Here is a 23,969-nt window from a genome sequence, read left to right as displayed (position 1 = left end):
TCAGTTCCGGCTGGTAACTTTGCGTCTTGTTGGCAAGTTTGAATTTTAGGGGAATGGAAGGTCGAAAGAGCATCAAATATAGGCACGATTAACCGTGATCGAAAGAACGGGGAAATGTGAGAGGTGTCAGCCATGGGGTGATTTAGGTTACTGTGCCCAGAATACCAGTTTGAACTGGTTTAACAAAAGGATGAGGCAGGTCTCGATGGCCATTCCTGGGGTCTGAATGAATTATCCGAGTGGGGAAACCGAGCGGGCCTAGCCTCGCTCGTCAGTAGACATCCAGGGGATTCTGCATTGTGAGGGAGATTCCCGCGAGGTCCTAGAAGCCGAGTTATTGTTCTGCAACCGACCCCGGTGGGACGGCCTAACTCTGCCTCTTCTTCCAGACCCTCCTCCCTTCCCAGTACTGGTACTATGTCATCGAGCTGTCGTTCTACTGGTCTCTGCTTTTCAGCGTCGCCTCGGATGTGAAGCGGAAGGTGGGTTTGCTCAGGAGTGAATTTGGGGGGCGTTCAGTACCGGGCACGGTTGCCCCGGGATAGGATCCCTGCTCGATCAGGGCTGTGGTCGGGTCCCGCAAATCTGTTCTTCTAAGGGCCACGTTTGCGCCTGGCAGAAGGAGTCTTCCCCCTTGCCTGGGCAGCAAGCGGCTCGCGTCATGGGAAAGCATCTAGCCTCCAGCCCCGTAGCTTACGAGGAGCGACTCGATTGGCATCGGGTTTCGCTAAATGCAATTGGAGCTGGGCGAGAATCGGATTCGGAACGTGGATCCCCCCCCCTTTTGCTCAAAGAGGCTTGTCGCTGCTTTTCAATCCGCTCTTAGCCGAGAATTTTGATTGATTTTGAATTTTGATTCATCCCACGGGCTGCATGAAGATATTTGCTTTTTAATCTTTTAGATGTTTACCGAGTCAGGGCCAGATAGACGCGCCGCTGTTCTGGCGGCTGCCATGCGGATGCTGCTGTCGTTTTAAAGTGATTTAGAAATGCTGCGGGGCCCCGATCCTAATTGGGCCGGCTGCCCGGTGTTATTCTTCTTCCCCAGCACCTTCTCAAGCACAAAAACAGCCGCCAGGAGGGGGGACAGTGCAGCCATTTGGGCGCTTAATAAGGTGGGGGGAGGGAAGAGAGTGCCTCGAACTCCTGCGCTGCGGACTTGATCAGGACTGGAATAATTCAAAAACTTTTGGCTTAGAGTATATCTCCCTTATAAATAATAGCCAAAAGGTGGTGGCACTTCTCTAGAACATTCCACACGCTCCAAAATCAGTTCGCTCTCTGATCTGTCATTCAGAGGGTCTCCACTGGCTGCTTTGCCTGAGTCCTTCCTCCAACATTCTAAACATTTTGCTAATCCTCTCCCCCCCCCCAGCCAGTCAGAACACAGAGGTTATTTGCATATGCAGCTTCATTGGCCTCTGCCTCGGAACACAGAGGTCGTTTGCATATGCGACTTGATTGGCTTTTGCCTCTAACATTCTAAACAGTTTGCTCTTATGAGGTAAAATGTGTCCAATCTCCAGGTGAGGGCTGGAGATCACTCAGAATTACAACTGCTTTCCAGACGGCAGAGATCAGTTCCCCTGGAGAAAATGGTGGGCTCTGTATCCTTATATGCTGCTGAGGTGTGACGTAGCAGTCAGGGCTTCAGAGCAGGGGAAGAGGCTGCAGGGGTGTGGGGGGTGGAAAGCTGAAGAGTGAGGGGGAAATAAAGGTAGGTTGATGATTGGCTGGGAAGGAGATAGGGTTGCCAACTCCAGGTGGGAAATTCCTGGAGATGTGAGGGATGGAGCCTGGAGAGGGTGAGGTTTCAGGAGGTGTGGGACAAAGCCACAGACTCCACCCTCCAAACCAACCATTCCCTTCTGGGGAACCATCGTTGCCAATCTCCAGGTGAGGGCTGGAGATCACTCAAAACTACAACTGTTCTTTAGGTAGCAGAGATCAGTTCCTCTGGAGAAAATGGTGGACTCAGTTTGATTATACCCTGCTGAGGTCGCCACAGCAAATTGACAATGAGTGTCCAAGGCCGGGGCACCCGCCCAGAGCCTCTTTCTAGAGGCCGCTGTATTTATTTCCACAATGGGCCTTTTCCTAGTAAAATAATAAGGGAAATACTGAATATAGATTTACCTTTAACACTAGAAATCTTTTAATGAAATATGCTACCAGACAGTTGTTAAAAAAAAAGATTTCTATATATTTATATGCTAACATCTGCCAAAATATTACTTGCTAAATGCTGGAAATCAGATAAAACTCCTTCAAGAGAAGATTTAATACAGACATTGTTAGAAATAGCCGAAATGGACAGACTGAATATTATATTACAAGGAAAGGATGAAGAATTGTATTCCAAAAGATGGTCTAGAGCAGTGATGGCAAACCTTCTAGAGACCAAGTGCCCAAACTGCGACCCAAAACCCACTTACCTATCTCAAAGTGCCCACACGGCCATTTAACCTGAATACTGAGGTTTTACTTTAGAAAAAACAACTCATACATGAACTTAAGATGATCCAAACAAAGTAAGGAAAGCAATCCCAAATGCTTTCGTTGACGTAAAATTATTTGGCAGAGAATTCGACACTTTAATGACGTTCTGGGCCTGGCTGGGGCGATGGCACGCGTGCCCACAGAGAGGGCTCTGAGTGCCACCTCTGGCCCCTGTGCCATAGGTTCGCCACCACTGGTCTAGAGTATATGCACGGTTAGGCAATAAGCTGGAAAATCAGACTCAATAACATTGTATATCCGACGATACCCATATAATGATATGTTAAAAACCATGGCCCTTGTAACTTTTGAAATGGGGGCAGCATCCCCTGGCAACTGTGAGGACCCCATCAGATCTCGCTGGGCCCTTCGTCTATAGTTGGTATCTGTGCATTGCAATGAGTGATGGGAAAGCTGGCTTGAAATAATAGTTTAGGAAGTTCTCATTTATCTGTTTATTTTGGGGTCTTTTATCCTGCCCTGGAGCTGCGGTGGCTCAAGTGGTTAAGACACTGAACTGCAGGCTGTGGAAGGTCGGTCGTTCAGCAGTCCGAGACCCGAGTGTGCCGCATGACGGAGTGAGCTCCCATCTTTGGTCCCAGCCAGTGTTCCCTCTAAGCTGAGTTAGTGTGAGCTAGCTCACTGTTTTTTAGCCTCCGGCTCACAGATTTTTGTCTTAGCTCAGGCAGGAGGGCTTCAGAGCAAACGAATTCATGCTCAGAGCAAACTAACTCACGGAGCAGCCAAACTGCTCGCTCACAACTTTAATGCCAGGAGCTCACCAAGTAGAATTTTTGCTCACAGGACTCCACAGCTTAGAGGGAGCCTTGGTCCCAGCTCCTGCCAACCTAGCAGTTCAAAAGCAAGAAATTGCAAGTAGATAAATAGGTACCACTTCGGTGGGAAGGGAACAGCGTTCCGTGCACCTTGGTGTTTAGTCATGCCGGCCACATGACCACGGAAATGTCTTCGGACAGCGCTGGCTCTTCGGCTTTGAAACGGAGATGAGCACCGCAAACCTAGAGTTGGATTTGACTGGCTTTTGAGCAAGGGAACCTTTACCTTTACCTATCCCGCCCTACCGCATGAGTGCGCTCAGGGCGGGCTCATCCAACAATGAAACCATACGTTAATTTAAAGGGACAATTAATTAAAACATCGACTTGGACAATTTTAAATTTAATCGACTCATTTGGATAACTACTGGCTGTTTGGTGAATAGATTCTTCTTTCCGTGTCTTCTGGGCTCATGCCCTTTGGCAGAAAAGTAAAATAAGAAAATGACACATCTTTTTGTGGGTGGTATCTCACATGCGCAATATTCCTTTTCACCCAGGTAGAAAGGACAGGCCCTAACTTGGATAGCTCGGGCTAGTCCCATCTTGCCAGATCTTGGAAGCTAGTAGAAGGGAGCATAAACGCTATGTAGCCCTAAACTGCTCTAAAATAGAAACTTTATTAACAGTACCAGGGGTCATTTCCTGCGGGAGCGCACAGGAGCAGAGCTCCGGCAGTAAAGAGCCCAGGGGGCGGGCACATGCAACAAGCCCCACCCCCTGCTCCCAGCAGCCCTCAGTCAGAGCAAGAAGCAGCCAGGTAAGTTGCAGAGCTCCCACGGCCCCCAGTCTAAAACAGTCCAGGGGCACTTTGAAGACCAGGTTTTATTCAGGTACAAGCTCTCCCTCCTCTGCGAGGACAGATATGCACGTTTCCCCCCCCCCCAATAGCTAGCAATCCAAAACAGTCCAGTGGAGCCTGAGCGGTGGGTGTTGCCTTCTGACACACCTCCGGTGATGTCAGGGGGCGTGGCCTAGGCAAATAAGTTATGCTAATGAGTTATGCTAATGAGCTCCTGCACCTCTTTTTCTACAAAATAACCCCTGGTTGCCGTTAAAACAATGATAAACTCATAACAAAGTTATTGGTATTCATATGACCGTAGTGCAAAAAGAGGACAGAGGGTAGCTCCATGCGTCTCAGGATCGCTCTCCCTGCATTTCCGTTAGAAAAGATTATCTTTGTTTCCCGTAGGATTTCACGGAGCAGATCATCCACCACGTGGCCACCCTCATTCTGATTACCTTCTCCTGGTACACGAACTACATCCGGGCAGGGACTCTGGTCATGGCTTTGCACGATGCCTCGGATTACCTACTAGAGGTGAGGGATTCCCCCCTCCCAGTCCCCCTCTGGTCCTTGTGTCATAACTACGGTTTGGGGGTTCCCTCTGTAAAGACGAGAATCCCAGCACTCAAACCGAGAGGGCGAATTTTCTCGTTCTGAGGCCCTTCCGAACTCGCCCAGGCTTTTTCGTATAGTAAAATGCCAAGGAGAGACGGGCATTTCCTTGGATGATATGGGAGTGGGTGGCTGGGGTGGTGTCTGAGTTGGGGGAGTTCCCAAAAATTCAGGGCTAACTCCTACTGTTTGGGCTCTCTGTACCTCTCTGCACACCAGTTTGGTATAGGTGAGCCAGTTTGGTGTCGTGGTGAAGTGTGCGGACTCTAATCTGGGAGAACCGGGTTTGATTCCCCACGCGTCCACTTGCACCTGTCTGGATGACCTTGGGCAAGCCATAGTTCTGTCAGAGATGTTCTTGAAAAAGAGCAGTTTCTGGCAGAGCTCTCTCAGCCCCACCCACCTCACAGGGTGTCTGTTGTGGGGAGGGGAAGGGAAAGGAGTTTGTAAGCCACTCTGAGACTCCTTCGGGTAGTGAAGGGCGGGGTATAAACCCAATCTCCTCCTCCTCCTACAACCTCCTCCTCCACTTGCACCTGCTGGATGACCTTGGGCAAGCCATAGTTCTGATAAGAGCTGTTCTTGAAAAAGAGTCGTTTCTGTCAAGAGCTCTCTCAGCCCGCCTACCTCACAGGGTGTCTGCTGTGGGGAGGGGAAGGGAAAGGAGATTGTAAGTCACCCTGAGACTCCCAAGTGAAGGGCAGGGTATAAACCCAATCTCCTCCTCCTCCTTCCACCTCCTCCTCCACTTGCACCTGCTGGATGACCTTGGGCAAGCCATAGTTCTGATAAGAGCTGTTCTTGAAAAAGAACAGTTCAAGTGAAGGGCAGGGTATAAACCCAATCTCCTCCTCCTCCTTCCACCTCCTCCTCCACTTGCACCTGCTGGATGACCTTGGGCAAGCCATAGTTCTGGTAAGAGCTGTTCTTGAAAAAGAACAGTTTCTGTCAGAGCTCTCTCAGCCCCACCCACTTCACAGGGTGTCTGTTGTGGGGAGGGGAAGGGAAATGAGTCTGTAAGCCGCTCTGAGACACTTTGGGTAGTGAAGGGCGGGGTATAAATCCAATCTCTTCTTCTTCTCTCTGTATCTCTACTGTCTGGGCTCTCTGAGAGCCAGTTTGGTGTAGGGGTTAGGAGCGCAGACTCTAATCTAGGAGAACTGGGTTTGATTCCCCACTTCTCCCCACGGTGCTGCCAGTGTGACTTTGGGTCAGTCACAAGTTCTCTCAGAGCTGTTCTCTCAAGGGCAGTTCTCGAAGGAGCTCTCTCAGCCCCGCCTGCCTCACAGGGTGTCTTGTTGTGGGGAGAAAAGGGAAAGGGGATTGTAAGGCACTCTGAGACTCTTTTGGGTAGTGAAAAGAAGGGTATAAATCCAATCCCTTGTTCTCCATGCTGTACCTGAGGCTGGTTGCAGGTTCTGGTGACTGCCAGCAATTTGTGCTCACGGGGGCTGACAATGTGGCCACGGCGCAAGCCTGGAAGGGTGACGTCACTTCCTTCCTGTGCCGCTGATGGCTGGGAGTGAGGCGAACCACTGCTGAGCACTGGCAGTCTCGTTGCACTGTGTTGAGCGATGGTTCCGTCTGGGCACTCCTGTCCTCCCCTCCCCCCCCCCGTCCGCCCATGAGACAAGGCGCTGTTAGGATTTCAGCGCCATCTCTTGGGAATTAGACTACTCGATCGATTGGGTTGGTTCTGGCGTTTTACTGTCTTAGCCTGATCGTAACTTGTTTAATGTGATGTTTTAGCTGACATAAGTTGTACACTGCCCTGAGCTCAGTCCTGCTGGGGAGGGCGGCTCATAAATTCAATAAATAAATAAAAATAAGCGGTCAGTGGGGGGGGCACAGTACCTTGGGCACAGAACCAACCCTGGCTGTGCCACTGATTTTTTTGTGCCCCCCCCCGAACCTCAGAAGAGCCCTGCTGGATCAGACCAGGGAGGGTCCATCCAGTCCAGCCTCCTGTCTCATAGCAGTGGCCTCAACCAGTTCCTCTGGAGGGCCAGCAACAGGGCAGAGAGGCCGAGGCCTTCCCCTGAGAAGAACCTCAGAAGAGCCCTGCTGGGTCAGACCAGTGAGGGTCCACCTAGTCCAGCCTCCCGTCTCACACAGTGGCCAACCAGTTCCTCTGGAGGGCCATCCACAGGGCAGAGAGGCTGAGGCCTTCCGCTGAGAAGAACCTCAGAAGAGCCCTGCTGGATCAGACCAGGGAGGGTCCCTCTAGTCCAGCATCCTGTCTCACACAGAGGCCAGCCAGCTCCTCTGGAGGGCCAACAACAGGGCAGAGAGACCGAGGCCTTCCCCTGAGAAGAACCTCAGAAGAGCCCTGCTGGATCAGACCACTGAGGGTCCCTCTAGTCCAGCATCCTGTCTCACACAGAGGCCAACCAGTTCCTCTGGAGGGCCAGCAACAGGGCAGAGAGGCCGAGGCCTTCCCCTGAGACGAACATCAGAAGAGCCCTGCTGGATCAGACCAGTGGTCCATCCAGTCTACTCTCACACAGTGGCCAACCAGTTCCTCCGGGGGGTGGGGGGGCCAAATACAGGGCATAGAGGCCAAGGCCTTCCCCTGATGTTTCCTCCTGGCTCTGGGACTGAGAGGTTGACTGCCACTGAATGTGGAGGTTCCCCTCAGCCACCATGGCTGCTAGCCACTGATAGACTTATCTTCCATGAATCTATCCTTTTTTAAAGGTGTCTGTTCCAGTGGGCATCACTACACCCTCTGGCAGCGAATTCCACATTTTAATCACTCTCTGTGTAAAGTAGTATTTCCTTTTGTCCATCTTGATCCTACTGCCCGTCAGCTTCATTGGATCCCCTTGTGTTCAGGTCTTTTGGGAGAGGGAGAAAAAATCCTCTTGGTCAACTCTCTCCACCCCGTGCATCATTTTAAAATCCCCTCTCTCCCTCTCTCTTGGCAGTCCGCGAAGATGTTTAACTACGCCGGCTGGAAGAACACTTGCAACTATCTTTTCATCGTCTTTTCTGTGGTCTTCATCATTTCCCGGCTCATCATCTTTCCCTTCTGGTGAGAGGTTCTTATGTTTGAGTGGTGGGGAGTGGTAGCAAACTTGTAAGTGCGGGTGCTAGCAAATGTACGTCTCCCAAGCTTGCCGTGAAGGCCTGTTCCAGCGGGCCAGGCTGTGTGGGGTAGCAGTTGGAGCGGCGGATTGGGACCTGCGAGACCCGGGTTCAGATCCCGGCACTGCCCTGAAGATCCATTTGCCACCTTGGGCTAGTCGCCGCTCACTTCTTCGGATAGATCAAGATGAGTTCGCCGTGTGAGTCTGCCTGTAGAAGTAGAAAAGAGCCAGAGTCCAGGAGCACCTCGAAGGCTAACCAAATTTGTGGCAGAGTAAGAGCTGAAGCAGTGAGCCGTGACTCATGAGAGCTCCTCCCCTGCCACATATTTTGTTAGTCTTTAAGGGGCTACTGGGGTCTTGCTTTTTTCTACCGCTACAGACCAACACGGCCCTGCCCATCTCGATCTATAACCAACGGACATATATCTTTTCCCTTTATTAGTAATTGAGAATAACCTCCTGCGTCATCGTTTCTCCAGCAAATGAATCTGAGGATAACAGCAGAAGTTTTCACTTGACATGTTTCTGTTGTAGGAATTGTTAAATTCAAGTCCAGACGCAGCTTTGAGACTGACCAGTCTTGAAAGCTCATACCTCCGAAGATCTTCTTGGTCTCTGAGGTGCGTCTGGACTCAATCCAGGTCTTCTTCTGCGTTCCCTTCCCCCGCCCCGCTGCACAGAGAGGGTGGCAGCTGGCAAAAAGGGTTGATCGCACATCTGGATTGGTTGCTTTATTCGTGCACTGTAATATTTTTATCATATGCTGGTTGTATTTTATCTGTTTTAATGTAAATCACCCTACGATGACGCAGCAGCAGCAGAACTGGAAGAGGAAGCAGAAGATAGCCAGTTCCACTGCGGGCCTGAGAGAAGCCTTCCACCTAGAAATATTATTATTATTATTATTATTATTATTATTATTATTTAGTTATCAGACTTATACCCCGCCCTCCCCGCAAAGCAGGCTTATGGCGGCTTCCATTACAAACATAAATACAATTAAAATCATACAATCATTTAAAACACAACAGATAAATTACAAACTCAAGGTGTGGCGACAGTTAAAAGCTTAACTTAGATGGCTCATATTCAAGATGAATTACCACATCCCAGATATTTCAGATGTTAATAATACTACTAATAATAATCTTTCAATTTATTAATCGCTCAATCCTGCAGAGCTTGCCGGCTCTGAGCGATCTACAGTTACTCATTCATGCGGGACTAACAATGATTTATGGGGGTAAGGGAGGACAACATATATCTTTTAAATCACACACATTCACAGTCGGCAAGGGTTTGTTCAGCTGCAGATTCAGACGTGTTCCATCGGCATATTCACTTCGGCTCGGCTAGATGACGTCAGCTTCTCCAGGTCTTGCAGTGCCGCACTGCCACCACCTGGGCGGAACGGCCCATTACAGGCTTCTCGGGGTCGAAGATATTTCAATCTTGCGAGCTGAGCATTCCGGTCGCCAGCTAACCCCCCCCCCCCGGGGGGGGGGGTTTTGGTGTGCCCACCCTCTCTAAGGAGTGGTACCCATTTTAACTACTCACCGAAGCTTTCGAACCGCTGGATGGACGGTGAGCTAGGGACAAAGCTGGTAGCTCACACCAACACGGGGCTAGAACTGACCGCCGTACTGTTCAGCTCAGATGTTACTAACCAGAGAATAAATCCTCTGGTTCCAGCAGTGGGGCCGGAACTCCAGAAGCCCTCCCGCTGTTGCCCCCCCCCCCCCCCGCCCCAAAAAAAAAAGGAGGCAATTTCCCCCCCCGCCTATCTATACCTTGTGGCTAATAGCCACGGATGGACCTCTGCTCCAAATGTTTATCCATAAGAACATCAGAGAAGCCAATGTTGGATCAGGCCAATGGCCCATCCGGTCCAACACTCTGGGTCACACAGTGGCCAGAAATACCAGGGGCCATCAGGAGGTCCAGCAGTGGGGCCAGGACACTAGGAGCCCTCCTACTATTGCCCCCCCCCCAAGCACCAAGAATATAGTAATTAGCTCTTGTCGTATTTTAGGCATTGCTGGGTTTTGCCACAAATCCAAAAGGAATCGGTTCAGGAGTGTTAGGTATCTTATAATTAGTGGTGAGCCATATATGACGTATAATCTGGTCCCGACTTTTCTCTTTTTTGGGACTATTTTACATCACCACCAGCAATGCAACAGCGCCCCATAATTTCCACAAGCTTTCCTTGTAATGATGCATACACCAGTTTGGTGTCGTGGTGAAGTGTCCGGACTCTAATCTGGGAGAACCGGGTTTGATTCCCCACTCCTCCACTTGCACCTGGCTGGATGACCTTGGGCAAGCCATAGTTCTGATAAGAGCTGTTCTTGAAAAAGAGCCTTTTGTGTCAGAGCTCTCTCAGCCCCGCCCACCTCACAGGGGGTCTGTTGTGGGGAGGGAAAGGAGTTTGTAAGCCCCTCGGAGACTCCTTTGGGTAGTGAAGGGCGGGGTGTAAATCCAATATATATATCTCTCTCTCTCTCTCTGGCAAAGCTGACCATTTTCCCGCCTGCACTGGTAGGGGCGGATTTTTCCAAACATGAAAGATAATTGCTACTCCCTCCTCTCTATCGACCAGGATCCTGCACTGTACGGTGATCTACCCCTTGTATATGTACCCTCCCTTCTTCGGCTACTATTTCTTCAACTCCATGATGATCACCCTTCAATGCCTGCACATATTTTGGGCGTACTACATCCTGCGCATGGCTCACAAATTCATAACTGGAAACGTAAGCTGGATTTATTTTATTTTTTAAAAACGGTCCTGTATCTCTGGGATAAAGGAAAAGGGGAGGGAGAGCTTAAACCCTTGCCTTTGCCCCCGCCTGTCCAAGATATAAAAGAGGGGGACTCCCCCCCCGACAGCCTCCGTACTGCCTTGGGATGTGACCGTGTTCAGGAGAGAAGTGGGAGCAGATTTCAGCCGAGCTTATCGCAGGGGGTCCATAGGCACCGTGGCTCCCACCAAGTGTGTTTAGAAAGCGGGTGGGGCACTGGCCGGTGATTGGCTGGTGATATTAAAACAACATTGTTTCAGTGGCGGCTGCCACCACAGTGTCGGTTTTATTCTCTCTCTCCTCTTCAGAGCCAGTTTGGTCTCGGGGTTAAGTGCGCGGACTCTAATCTGGGAGAACCGGGTTTGATTCCCCACGCCTCCACTCGCACCTGGCTGGATGGCCTTGGGCAAGCCACAGTTCTGATGTGAGCTGTTCTTGAAAAAGAGCCGTTTCTGTCAAGAGCTCTCTCAGCTCCACCCACCTCACAGGCACTGTTCCCTCTAAGCTGAGTTAGTGTGAGCTGGCTCACAGTTTTTTAGCCTCTGGCTCACACGTTTTTGTCTTCGCTCAGGAAGGATGGCTCCAGAGCAAACTAATCTATGCAGTAGGCGAGTCACTCACTCACACCTTTAATGCCAGTAGCTCACAAAGTAGAATTTTTATTCACAAGACTCTACAGCTTAGAGGGAACATTGCTCACAGGGTGTCTGTTGTGGGGAGGGGAAGGGAAAGGAGTTTGTGTGCCGCTCCGAGACACCTTTGGGTAGTGAAGGGCGGGGTATAAATCCAATCTCCTCCTCCTCCCTCTTCCAATTTGGTGTAGTGTAGCCAGTTTGGCGTAGTTGTTAGGAGCGCAGATTCTATTCTGGGAGAACTGGCTTTGATTCCCCACTCCTCCAAATGAAGCCAGCTGGGTGACTTTGGGTCAGTCACAAGTTCTCTCAGAGCTGTTCTCTCAAGGGCAGTTTCTGTCAGAGCTCTCTCAGCCCCACCTACCTCACAGGGTGTCTGTTGTGGGGAGGGGAAGGGAAAGGAGTTTGTAAGCCCCTCGGAGACTCCTCTGGGTAGTGAAGGGTGGGGTATAAAGTCAATCTCTTCTTCTTCTTTCCTTTGGTATCTGAAGAAGTGAGCCGTGACTCACGAAAGCTCGTCCCCTTTCACAAGATTTGTTAGTCTGCTTCTTTTCCTCTTTCCCAGTGTATTCACAGCGGTTTCCGCTGTGTGGCTTTGCCTCCGGAGGCAGCCATTTTCTGTTGTGCACTACCCTCTGTGGCAGCCATTTTGTGATCACGCCCACCACGCTCTGCCAGAATTCCAAAGGTGCCCACAGGCTCAAAAGGGTTAGGGACTCCTGGTTTATTGAATAACCCATCCTTTTGATTGTATTGACTTAACACTCAGTAATCCACCATGAGTCTCCATGGGAAAGGCAGATTATAAATAATGTAATTAATAATAATTAGACTATTTGAACAGACCCAGTAGCAGCCAAGAGGCCACCAGAGAGAAGAACATCAGAAGAGCCCTGCTGGGTCAGACCAGTGAGGGTCCATCTAGTCCAGCATCTTGCCTCACACAGTGGCCAACCAGTTTCTCCTCTGGAGGGCCAGCAACAGGGCAGAGAGGCCGAGGCCTTCCCCTGAGAAGGACATTGGAAGAGCCCTGCTGGGTCAGACCAGTGAGGGTCCCTCTAGTCCAGCCTCCCGTCTCACAAAGTGGCCAGCCAGTTCCTCTGCAGGGCCAACAACAGGGCAGAGAGGCCGAGGCCTTCCTCTGAGAAGAACATCAGAAGAGCCCTGCTGGGTCAGACCAGTGAGGGTCCATCCAGTCCAGCCTCCTGTCTCACACAGGGGCCAACCAGTTCCTCTGGAGGGCCCACAACAGGGCAGAGAGGCCGAGGCCTCCACAAGAACATCAGAAGAGCCCTGCTGGATCAGACCAGGGAGGGTCCATCTAGTCCAGCCTCCCGTCTCACACAGGGGCCAGCCAGTTCCTCTGCAGGGCCAACAACAGGGCAGAGAGGCCGAGGCCTTCCCCTGAGAAGGACATCAGAAGAGCCCTGCTGGATCAGCCCAGTGAGGGTCCATCCAGTCCAGCATCCTGTCCCACACAGTGGCCAACCAGTTGCCTTGTAGGGCCCACAAGTAGGACTTCCCCTGACACTGCCTTCTGGCTCTGGGTTTCAGGGGTTGACTAGATTCAAGTCCAGTAGCATCTTAAAGACCAAGAAGGTCTTCAGAGTGTAAGCTTTCAGGAGTCAAAGATCTCTTTGTCAGATGGCCAGGTCTGCGTCCAGTAACACCTTAGACACCAACAAGATTTTATGGTTGCTAAGCTGCCGCTAGACTCAAATCCAGCTCTTCCACTGTGGAACAACATGTCTACCCTCTGGAACTAGCTTGGTCACATGGTATGTGACGAAGGGAGCTTTTTCTCTTAAGAGCACACAGCCCGAAAATTTCGTTGGTGTCGAAGGTGCTACAGGACTCGAATCTAGGGTTGCCATTCCCCCGCCGGGGGCTGGGGTTTACCCGGTTTAGGGGCCCCCAATCCACCAACCCGGGATCACACCAATGTGCGTGGCGCGATGACGTCGTCTAGTGGTGACGTCATAAGAACATAAGAGACGCCAATGTTGGATCAGGCCAAAGGCCCATCCAGTCCAACACTCTGTGTCACACAGTGGCCAAAAAATACCAGGTGCCATCAGGAGGTCCAGCAGTGGGGCCAGGACACTAGGAGCCCTCCCTCTGTTTGGTGTAGTGGTTAAGTGCACGGACTCTAATCTGGGAGAACCGGGTTTGATTCCCCACTCCTCCACTTGCACCTGCTGATGTGACCTTGGGTCAGCCACAAGCTCTGGCACAGCTGTCCTTGAAAAAGAGCAGTTTGTGTCAGAGCTCTCTCAGCCCCACCCACCTCACAGGGTGTCTGTCGTGGGGAGGGGAAGGGAAAGGAGTTTGTAAGCCACTCTGAGACTCCAAGTGAAGGGCGGGGTATAAATTCAATCTCTTCTCTTCTTCTTCTTCTCTGTTGACCCCCCCCCCAAGCACCAAGAAGACAGAGCATCACTTGCCCCAGAGCCCCTATCTATACCTTGTGGCTAATAGCCACTGATGGACCTCTGCTCCATATGCCTATCTAATTCCCTTTTGAAGCCGTCCATGCTTGTAGCCGCCACCACCTCCTGTGGCAGTGAATTCCACGTGTCAATCACTCTTTGGGTGAAGAAAGACTTCCTTTTATCCGTTCTAACCCGTTCTAATGTCATCGTGCTGGGCATGTCACTGGGGGGGGGGAGGGCTCTAGTACTCAGCCAAAAAACCCTATGGTACCATAGAGTTTCTGGCTGAATGCTAGAGCCCCCCCCCTCCCAGTGACGTGCCTAGCACAATGGATTCACTTCCGGGTGACGTCATCGCGGTGTGCAAGCACCAGAAGATCCCAGAAAGGAAGCTCCATCCCCCCTGCAGACCAACGTGGCTCCCCTCAATCTGTAGATGGAGGCTCTCTTCACTCACTGTGTCTCTTCACTCTCCCCTTCATTAATCTGTCAAATTCTCTTTTAAGGCCATTTATGCTCTTGGCCGCGGTGGCTTAGAGGTTAAGACGCTGAGCTGCAGACCGGAAGGTCTGTAGCTCGGTAGTTCGAGACCCGAGTGTGCCGCGTGACGGAGGGAGCTCCTGTCTCTGGTCCCAGCTCCTGCCAACCTAGCGGTTCGAAAGGGAGACATTGCAAGTAGATAAATAGGTACCGCTTTGGTGGGAAGGGAACAGCGTTCCGTGCGCCTCGGCGTCTAGTCATGCCGGCCACACGACCATGGAAACGTCTTCGGACAGCGCTGGCTCTTTGGCTTGGAAACGGAGATGAGCACCACACACACCCCCGAGTCGGATTTGGCTGGCTTTTGAGCACGGGAAGCCTTTACCTCTTACCTTTATGCTCTTGGCCATCACTTCCTCCACTGGCAGAGAATCTTACAACTCAATTACCCATTGAGTCAAGAAGCGCCTCCCTTTTGTCTGTCCTGAATTTGCCCGCCCATCGATTTAATCGAGGCCCCCCTGTATTGGTGGTGCTATTAGTACTACAGTGACTCCTAGCTGCATGTGTGGTACTTCCCTGTTCCACTGGAGGCTCAGCTAAGTTTAATATTATAATCCCTAGTATGCTCAAGGGGTAATGCACCCTTAGATGGAACCGGACCGAATCCAGCAGAACCATAATGTTTTACCAATTCGCTCCTCTGTTTTGTCAGCCCAGTTCTGAGTGTGAGATCTTCACCTCCAAAGTAGAATGCACTCTGTGTATGCTCGTTGTGTTTTGGCGATTAGTGATGATTCTCTGGTTGGCAGTGAAAGGCCATCTCTTGCCAGTCCTGGAGTCATGGTCTGTTGAATCTCAGCAAAGCCACCGAATATTTGTGAACGAAACTGTTCCAGATTTTGTGCAGCAACTCTTAAGTCTTCCTCACTTGCTCTGCTTTGGTTGTTTGCTGCCCGCCGTGGCCTGGATAGTGTCCATCTCTTGGTAGTAGGGTTCTCATTTGCCCACATGGCGAGAAACCTCCAGATATTTGTGGCCCTTGGCTGCAGATGGGTCACCCGATTGGCGGGCAGAAACGGGGGCCTAACCGGGGGTGGGGGGGGGGGATCATCCTGGGGAGGAAAATTTTAAAAGAAAAATAAGGTTTTGTCTGCTTACAGGAAGTGCTGACCATAGTCTCTGGCGATTCCTAGAGCTACCGTTGCCACTGCCGTGTAGTTCTAAAGAATCATCAGCTCTATGGTTAGAACTTCCTGTAAGCAGACGAGGCCTTATTTCTCTTTTTGATTTCTTAGGAAGTTGGACTAGATGGTCTCTTGGTCACTTCCTGTTTCTTGATTTCTTCCCCCCCCCCCCCCTTCCCTACAGGTAGTGAAAGATGAACGCAGTGACCATGATGAAACCGATAGCACGGAAGAGGAGGAGGAGGAGAAGGTGGGGGCCACGACAGGGCACAGCACAAAGAACGGTCCGCTTAGCAACGGGCACCCCCTCTTGAACAATAACCACCGGAAAGCCGACTGATCCCTTCACCTGCTCCGGCTGGCCCATCGTTCTGCTGCAATCTGAGAATTTCGAGGCCATACCGAAAACTTTTCCGCCAGGCGAACTTAATTCCACCGAGAGCTGAAGGGGGCCCTCCCTTCTCCGATGTCTGTGACCCCCCTTCCTCAAATGTTGGTGGCCGTGGGGGGGGGGGATCTCGTGTCGCACTGAGACAGGAAGGGGCTCGGACCCTCCCGCCGTCTTGCAATTTCTTTAGGAGAGATAAAGCCGCTCAGACAGGGGCGGCAACTGGAAAGTTGGGTTCTTCGGGGGGAGGGGGAGATGGACGGCCTTTTTCTCTGGCCCTCGGTCCTTCACCAAACTGCCTTAAAGATAAAAAACCTGGGGTAAATGTGACCCCGAGACTGTTGCCTTTTTGTTTTTCCCTCTCCTTTCTCCTCAACGACAAATTCGCTCATGCTGACCCAAAAGCTATGAGAAAGGAAACACTGTGCTATAAGTAACACACACACACCCCCTTGCACACACCCATTCTTTTTGATTCTCTGTTCTCGTGACAACCCCTTAAATGACACAACTCCCCCTCACAAGTCACCGATCCTCACCGATGCTTCCTTTTTTTTTTCTTTCTGTGCCAAAAGCTTTGGGTCAGGCGAGGGAGAAGAGTTTGGGATGTACCTGTCATTCTCTGTCGGGCTCGCTCCTTAGTCTGAAGGCTTCCCCCATTCAGCTTTGGCTGACTTGGGGGAGGGTTAGGCATGGGGTTTACACGAGAGTAGCACTCTTATTCCCCACTTCCTGGCCCTAGAGCGGCAACTCATTGCGCTTGAACTTACACAAGCGGTATACACCGTCTCAGATCTGCTAGTTTGTTGTTTTTTTTAATGGGGGGATGCGTGCGAGTTGGACCTTGCCCCCTTGTTCTAGTCTCAAAGCCTCTTAAATCCTTGAAGGTGGAGAGGTCATGCTATATATATATATTTCTCTGGGGAAAATAATTTTTTGTTTGCAAAAAAAATAAAAAATCCAGAATATTCTTTAGATGTTCCGAAACTCATTGGGATAGATATTACTGAATGCCCGAAAGGCCCTTTTTCTCCACCCTGCTCCCAAGTTCGGGCTTGATGCCTTCTCATGGAACAACTGTACGTAGGTATCTATTTTCCCAATAAATAAATACATTGGAGAACTAGAGCGGTACCTTCCCGCTGCCCGGTTTCAGGGGAGTCCATGCATCGGAGGTCACATTTGAGGCTGTGAGATAATTTGCAGTGTCCCATTTAGCATGTACAACCGCGTGCCCCCCCCCACTGTATGGATGCACACCTTCTTAGCGGCCCTCCCGTACAAAACATACACTACTACACACACAGACGATCCACATACACTTCTCTCATTTTCATCCCCTCCCATTTTCGTTGCTGGGGGAAAAGAATAAACCACGCACGGCCTCTTAGAGTTAAAACGGATTCTGTGGTTCTGATCCGTGGATGGTTGCGCCTTCCCCTTCCTCAATAGCTTTTTGCGGGGAGTGGGGGGGGTTCTGCCATTACTCGGACAGGACTGCGGGCCCCACGCGAGTTTAGCCTCCTCTTCGTGCCTCGCTCGTCCGAGCTCCGAAGCGCAATCCCCCCCCTTAATTTATTAGTTAGGACTTCCGCAAACCCAGAGAGGAAACCCAAACGGGGGCCCGGTAGGAGGACGGGCCCCTACCTGGCGGGAGCAGATGGCGAATGCATGTTTTTCCCAACCTAGCCACCAAGGGCTTGTGTGCAGGGGGGTGGGGCGGTACACAAGGACCAGTAAACCTTATCTTCAGACCAAAATGTTTTTTTTTAAAGTTAAAATATATTAAAAGCCTAAATAAAACTAATAAACGTCTGTTTAAAAAGAGCGACTTGGAAGCGTGCTGTTTTAGAATGGGCAGAGTGGAAGAGGCCCTCGGGGACTAACCGGAGTACTTGTCAGCTATGCTGCCCTGGGGGTTGGGGAGATCAGTTGAATACCAATTGCCACTGCATTCCTTCTGTGCTTCGTAGCTGCTGTAACTCTTATCTCTAAGTTGTGCAGGTGGTGTGATGTCTAGCTTCCAGGGACCCGTGGGAGCGCGGTGGTTCCCAGCTTCACTGCTAACGGCCTGAGCTCCTTCTCCCGCGTGCGGGAGCGTGACTTATTGGCCAGGGCAGTGTGGGGGGGGTGCATACGAATACCCGAGGTCAGAAGGCATCACGGTCTGAGGAGGATATGATCCCTTAGAAGGGACCCGTTCCTGGGCTGATATCCTCTCGTACCGAGGATACCCTTGGGGGGAGGTGGGCTTTTGGTAGTGGGTGATTCAGCACTAACGGCCTGAGCGCCTTCTCCCGTGCGTGGGAATGTGACTTATTGGCCAGGGCAGTGGGGGGGGGGTGCATACGAATACCCGAGGTCAGAAGGCATCACGGTCTGAGGATATGATCCCTTAGAAGGGACCCGTTCCTGGGCCGATATCCTCTCGTACCGAGGATACCCTTGGGGGGAGGTGGGCTTTTGGTAGTGGGTGATTCAGCGCTAACGGCCTGAGCTCCTTCTCCCGCGGGCGGGAGCGTGACTTATTGGCCAGGGCAGTGGGGGTGTGTGTGTGCATACGAATACCCCAGGTAAGAAGGCATCACGGTCTGAGGAGGATGTCCCTTAGAAGGGACCCGTTCCTTGGCCGATGGGCCGATATCCTCTCGCAAGAGCCAGTTTGGTGTAGTGGTTAAGTGTGTGGACTCTAATCTGGGAGAACCGGGTTTGATTCCCCACTCCTCCACTTGCACCTGGCTGGATGACCTTGGGCAAAGCCGTAGTTCTGATAAGAGCTGTTCTTGAAAAAGAGCAGTTTCTGTCAGAGCTCTCTCAGCCCCACCCACCTCACAGGGTGTCTGTTGTGGGGAGGGGAAGGGAAAGGAGTTTGTAAGCCGCTCTGAGACTCCCAGTGAAGGGCGGGGTATAAATCCAATCTCTTCTTCTTCGTACCGAGGATACCCTTGGGGGGAGGTGGGCTTTTGATCATTAGGAATAGGGAGAGTGGGGTCTGTGAAGGGCGTTTTGACCAAACGGTGACTTGCCTGCCTGGTGCGAACATCATTTCAGGCCTGTAGCCAGGATTCTGTGGCTTCTGGAACAAAAATTTTATTGATCAGGCTGCCATTATTTGCCATAATAAAGGGGGGCGTGGCATGTGCCCCTTTCCCTCTCCTCCTGCAAGATTTAAAGGGGCCCCCAGCTGATCAGTGGGGCGCACATGGCCCACCAATCAGCTGCCCTTTAAATCTTGCAGGAGGGAGTGAGAGGGGCATGCGCCACCCCGCTACTTCTCAAAAGCATTTAAAGGATCCCTTTAAATCAGGGGTGTCAAACATGCGGCCCGGGGGCCGGAGCAGGGCCCCGGAGGGCTTCTCTTGGGCCTGCAGTGGAACTGGCTGTCTTCTTCTTCTTCTTCCAGTTCTGCTGCGTCAGCGTAGGTTTGCAGATTACAGACACACACCTGAACAGCATACTCAAGATTGCATCAGCACAGACATTTGGATGCAATCCAAAGCAGAGCAAGAGGTGTCACTTATCAGACACTGGTAAATAAACAAAATATTGCAAGAGTGCTAGTGTAGCATGCTTTTAAGTAAAAAAAGAAAAGAAAGCCCCTTTGTGTTTGTGTCCTTTATAAAGTTGATATCTCCGCCACCTGGCATTACATTTTATGACACACGTGGCCCAGCCCGACAAGGTCTCATTTGTGTCAGATCCGGCCCTCAGAACAAATGAGCTCAACACCCGTGCTTTAAATGCTTTTGGGAAGAAGCAGGGAGATTTTAAGAAGGGGGGGACTTTAAGGAAGGGGCGGAGCCCCCACCGTAGCTATCAGTCGCTGTCGAGATAGGTTAATACACAGTGCTGGGAATTGAAATGTAGTTAACATAGGAATCGATGAGCCAGGGCTTTGCTCGATGAGCCAGTTTGGTGTAGTGGTTAAGTGTGCAGACTCTAACCTGGGAGAACCGGGTTTGATTCCCCACTCTTCCATTTGCACCTGCTGATGTGACCTTGGGTCAGTCACAAGCTCTGGCACAGCTGTTCCTGAAAGAGCAGTTTCTGTCAGAGCTCTCTCAGCCCCACCCACCTCACAGGGTGTCTGTTGTGGGGAGGGGAAGGGAAAGGAGTTTGTAAGCCGCTCTCAGACTCCTTCAGGTAGTGAAGGGCGGGGTATAAATCCAATCTCTTCTTCTTCTTCTCATGGCCCAATCTTACATGCCCAGAGAGTTGCTGGCAGCTCTATGTCAAGGCTCGGCCCTCAGCCCGGTGTTGTTCAATGATTTTATAAATGACCTGGAGGAAGACATAGAGGGGATGCTTATCAGATCTGCAGATGACACGAAGCCGGGTGGGATTGCTAATTCCGAAGAAGACAGAGTCAGGATTCAAAATGATCTAGATAGGCCGGAACAGTGGGCAGAGGCAAATAAAATGAATTTCAGTAGAGATAAGTGCAAAGTCCTACACTTAGGTACAAAAAATCAAAGGCACAGATATAGAACGGGAGGGACTTGGCTTGACAGCCGCACGTGTGAAAGGGATCTAGGTGTTCTGGTTGATAAAAAACTAAACATGAGCCTGCAGTGCGATGTGGCTGCGAAGAAAGCTAATGCAGTCTTAGGATGCATTAACAGAAGCCTTGTGTCCAGATCACGGGAGGTGGCCGTTCCGCTCTATCCTGCTATGATCAGGCCTCACCGGGAGTCCTGTGTCCAGTTTTGGGCACCACATTTTAGGAAGGATGTTGACAAGCTGGAGCGTGTCCAGAAGAGGGCCACCAGGAGGGCGAGAGGGTTGGAATCCGAGTCTTAGGAGGAAAGGCTGAAAGAGTTGGGTCTGTTTAGCCTGGGAAAGAGAAGGCTTTGAGGGGACATGGTTGCAGTCTTCAAGCATTTGAAGGGCTGTCATGTAGATGATCTATTCTCTCTTGCTCCGGGGGTTGCAAGACTAGGTCTAATGGGTGGAAATTACAAGGGAGTCCTTACCGGCTAAATATCAGGAGAAACTTCCTAACTGAGCAGTGGAACAGTCTGCCTCGGGAGGTGGTGGATGCTCCTTCGCTGGATGTTTTCAAGTGGAGGCAGGCTGGACAACCCTCTTTCGGGTATGTTGTAGGGATGTGCAAAAAAAAAAATTCGGTAAAATTCGGATTCGGGTTTATTGGACCCGAATTTTTTCGGGAAACCCGAAAAAACCCGAATATCTATACCGGTAAAGCATAGATATCCGAAAATTTTCGGGAATCCCGAAAAATTCGGGTCCATTGTAACCAATGGGGCCATTGAAGTCAATGGCAAAAATCCTCTTGAAACTTTTCGGGGGGCTGGGGGGGAGGGGGTTTGGGGTAGAGGCTCCAAACTTGGAGGGTGCTCACTGGAACCTCTTCCCAACATGCCCACCAAGTTTCAAGGCGATTGGACAAGGGGGTACAATTTTATGGCCCCCCAAACAGGTTGCCCCCAGATCAGCCTTCTGCAGTTTATTCCCGGTTTGCCGCCGAAATTCGGCGGCAATTCGGCAACATTGTATCATATGGCCCTTGGAGTTGGAGGCTCCAAACTTGGAGGGTGGTTACTAGAACCTCTCCCCAACACACCCTCCAAGTTTCATGAAGATTGGACCAGGGGGTCCAATTCTATGGGCCCCCAAACAGGTTGCCCCCATCCCATTGTTCTCTATGGTGGGAAAAAATGTAATTTTTTTCCCACCATAGAGAACAATGGAGGGATGGGGGCAAACTGTTTGGGGGAGTGTGCTGCGTGTTGCAATTTCAAACTGTACATTGCCAGACCAGCCAGCCACACTGCAGCAGAACCATACAAGTGCCCCCCCACCTGCGCTACCAAACTGGGTGCCCAAAACCCCAAAACTACAACTTAGCTCAAACCAAAGAATCTCTCTACAGTAGCAGCAGCACTAGCATGTGCATTGTGCCAGACAGGCCCAGCAGAAGAAACAACCAGAGCAATCTGCCACCTGTGCCAGGCCAGCCAGGTTGCCAATTGCCAGTCAGTGCCCCAAAACCAGAACTAGGTCAAACCAGAGAATCTTTCAAGACAGCAGCAGCAGCCACTAGCCCACTACAGGGAGCAAGTGCATGCCAGCCAGGCCCCAGCAGCAGAAGAACCAGAGCAATCTGCCACCTGTGCCAGGCCAGCCAGGTTGCCAATTGCCAGTCAGTGCCCCAAAACCAGAACTAGGTCAAACCAGAGAATCTCTCCAGACAGCAGCAGCAGCCACTACAGACTGAGGGAGCAAGTGCATGCCAGCCAGCCAGGCCCAGCAGCAGAAGAACCAGAGCAATCTGCCACCTGTGCCAGGCCAGCCAGGTTGCCATGCCAGTCAGTGCCCCAAAACCAGAACTAGGTCAAACCAGAGAATCTCTCCAGACTGCACTGGAGCGGCAGCACACAGGCTGAGGGAGCATGTATGTGCATCGCCAATGCCAATGCCAGCCAGCCAGGCCCAGCAGCAGAACCAGTCCACCACAAGTGTGCCAATGTGCCAGTGCCCAAAAAACCCCAAAAGCAAAACAATCTCTCCCCTCTGCAGTGGCAGCGGCCTACATAGGGGAGCATGTTTGCTAATCGCAGCCATGCCCAGCTGCAGAACCAGAGCAATCTCAACTTCCCCCCATCAACCTCTGTGCCCAGCAATGCAGGAGATTCACACAGAGACGTCTCCCTTACAACCCCAGAGGCCCAGAGGCCCCTCCTCCATGACCAGAAGCGCTATTTGCCTAGCCTGCTTTGGAAATCCAAAGGTGGGCTGCCGAGAGGCTGAAAAGGAGTTGGGAACTTGGGAGTCGGGCTTGGTCCCCTGTTCAGGGCAGGGGACAGCAGCAGAACCTGTGCACTGCACGCCCCTCCCCCAACCACACCCAGCCCGCCTGCTCCATGGCCAGGAGAGACTGTAAGGAGAGATGACTACTAGTCCGCTCCGCTTTGGAAATCCAAAGGTGGCCACTGGCCACAGGCTAAAAAAGGATTGTTACCATTGACCAACCCCCCACTCTCAACAATTTGCCCAAAACCTCCTGCATTGCTGGGAACGGGGCGGGGAGACCCACAAGCCAGCCGCTGTGTGGCTCGGGATGTTTTTGCCTGCCTGCCCCTGCCCGGTGGGGGTGGAGCTATCTTACTTCCTTGCTGCCACCTTCCTAGAGGTAGCATACGTGGGACCCCTCTGGATGATTCCCCAACCTGGGAATCATCCTATCTCAATCTTTGGGCACCACCTGGAGAGTTGGCAGCCACTCTAATTTGGGGGCATCTGGGTTCCTCTGGCCTCCCTTTGCCTCTCTTCAGGTGCGCTGAGTGGGGATTCGCACGCACACCCCTAGTGATTGCTCACGTCACTTGCACAGGCCCTGCCTGCCCCCCCCTTCATTTATACTGCAGAAATCCTCAGGTTTGGACTGAGTCCAGTAAGTTGGGTGACTGGCACAGAGGTTGTTGGGGGGAAGTTGAGATTGCTCTGGTTCTGCAGCTGGGCATGGCTGCCATTAGCAAACATGCTCCCCTATGTAGGCCGCTGCCACTGCAGAGGGGAGAGATTGTTTTGCTTTTGGGGTTTTTTGGGCACTGGCACATTGGCACACTTGTGGTGGACTGGTTCTGCTGCTGGGCCTGGCTGGCTGGCATTGGCATTGGCGATGCACATACATGCTCCCTCAGCCTGTGTGCTGCCGCTCCAGTGCAGTCTGGAGAGATTCTCTGGTTTGACCTAGTTCTGGTTTTGGGGCACTGACTGGCATGGCAACCTGGCTGGCCTGGCACAGGTGGCAGATTGCTCTTGTTCTTCTGTTGCAATGCTGGGGCCTGGCTGGCATGCACTTGCTTGCTCCCTCAGTCTGTGGGCTGCTGCTGCTGTCTGCAGAAATTCTCTGGTTTGCACCAAGTTGGTCTGGGCACTGATTGGTTGCACCTTGGCACAGGTTGTGGGGGGGGCAGATTGCTCTGGTCCTGCTGCTGGGCCTGTCTGGCTGGCATTGGCAATGGACAGACATGCTACCTCAGTGCTGCTGCTGTAGAGAGATTCTTTGGTTTGAGCCAAGTTGTGTTGGTTTTGGGGTTTTGGGCACCCAGTTTGGCGGCACAGGTTGTGGGGGGGCACTTGTATGGTTCTTCTCTGCTGCAGTGTGGCTGGGGCTGGCTGGTCTGGCAAAAGTTTGCAAACATGCTGTCCGAAACAGTTTGCCCCCATCCCTCCATTGATCTCTATGGTGGGGAA

The 23,969-nt window shown here is 51.6% G+C and overlaps 1 protein-coding gene across 2 annotated transcripts in view; it reads left to right on the top strand.

Moving 5' to 3' along the window:
• Positions 1–17,537, top strand: part of CERS2 (ceramide synthase 2) — a 99,367-nt gene extending 81,830 nt beyond the window's left edge. For both annotated transcript variants that reach the window (XM_015424496.1, XM_015424495.1), the window contains exons 7-11: positions 390–482; positions 4,531–4,659; positions 7,665–7,771; positions 10,429–10,582; positions 15,546–17,537. In XM_015424496.1, coding sequence (XP_015279982.1) covers positions 390–482; positions 4,531–4,659; positions 7,665–7,771; positions 10,429–10,582; positions 15,546–15,701 — 639 coding nt within the window. In that variant the 3' untranslated portion in view covers positions 15,702–17,537. The remainder of the gene's footprint in view (positions 1–389; positions 483–4,530; positions 4,660–7,664; positions 7,772–10,428; positions 10,583–15,545) is intronic.
• The last annotated feature ends 6,432 nt before the right edge of the window (positions 17,538–23,969 follow it).

Source organism: Gekko japonicus, unplaced genomic scaffold, assembly GCF_001447785.1.
Source record: "Gekko japonicus isolate JY-2015 unplaced genomic scaffold, Gekko_japonicus_V1.1 scaffold142, whole genome shotgun sequence".
Classification (NCBI taxonomy): Eukaryota; Metazoa; Chordata; class Lepidosauria; order Squamata; family Gekkonidae; genus Gekko; species Gekko japonicus.
This window is presented reverse-complemented; position numbering and strand designations above follow the sequence as displayed.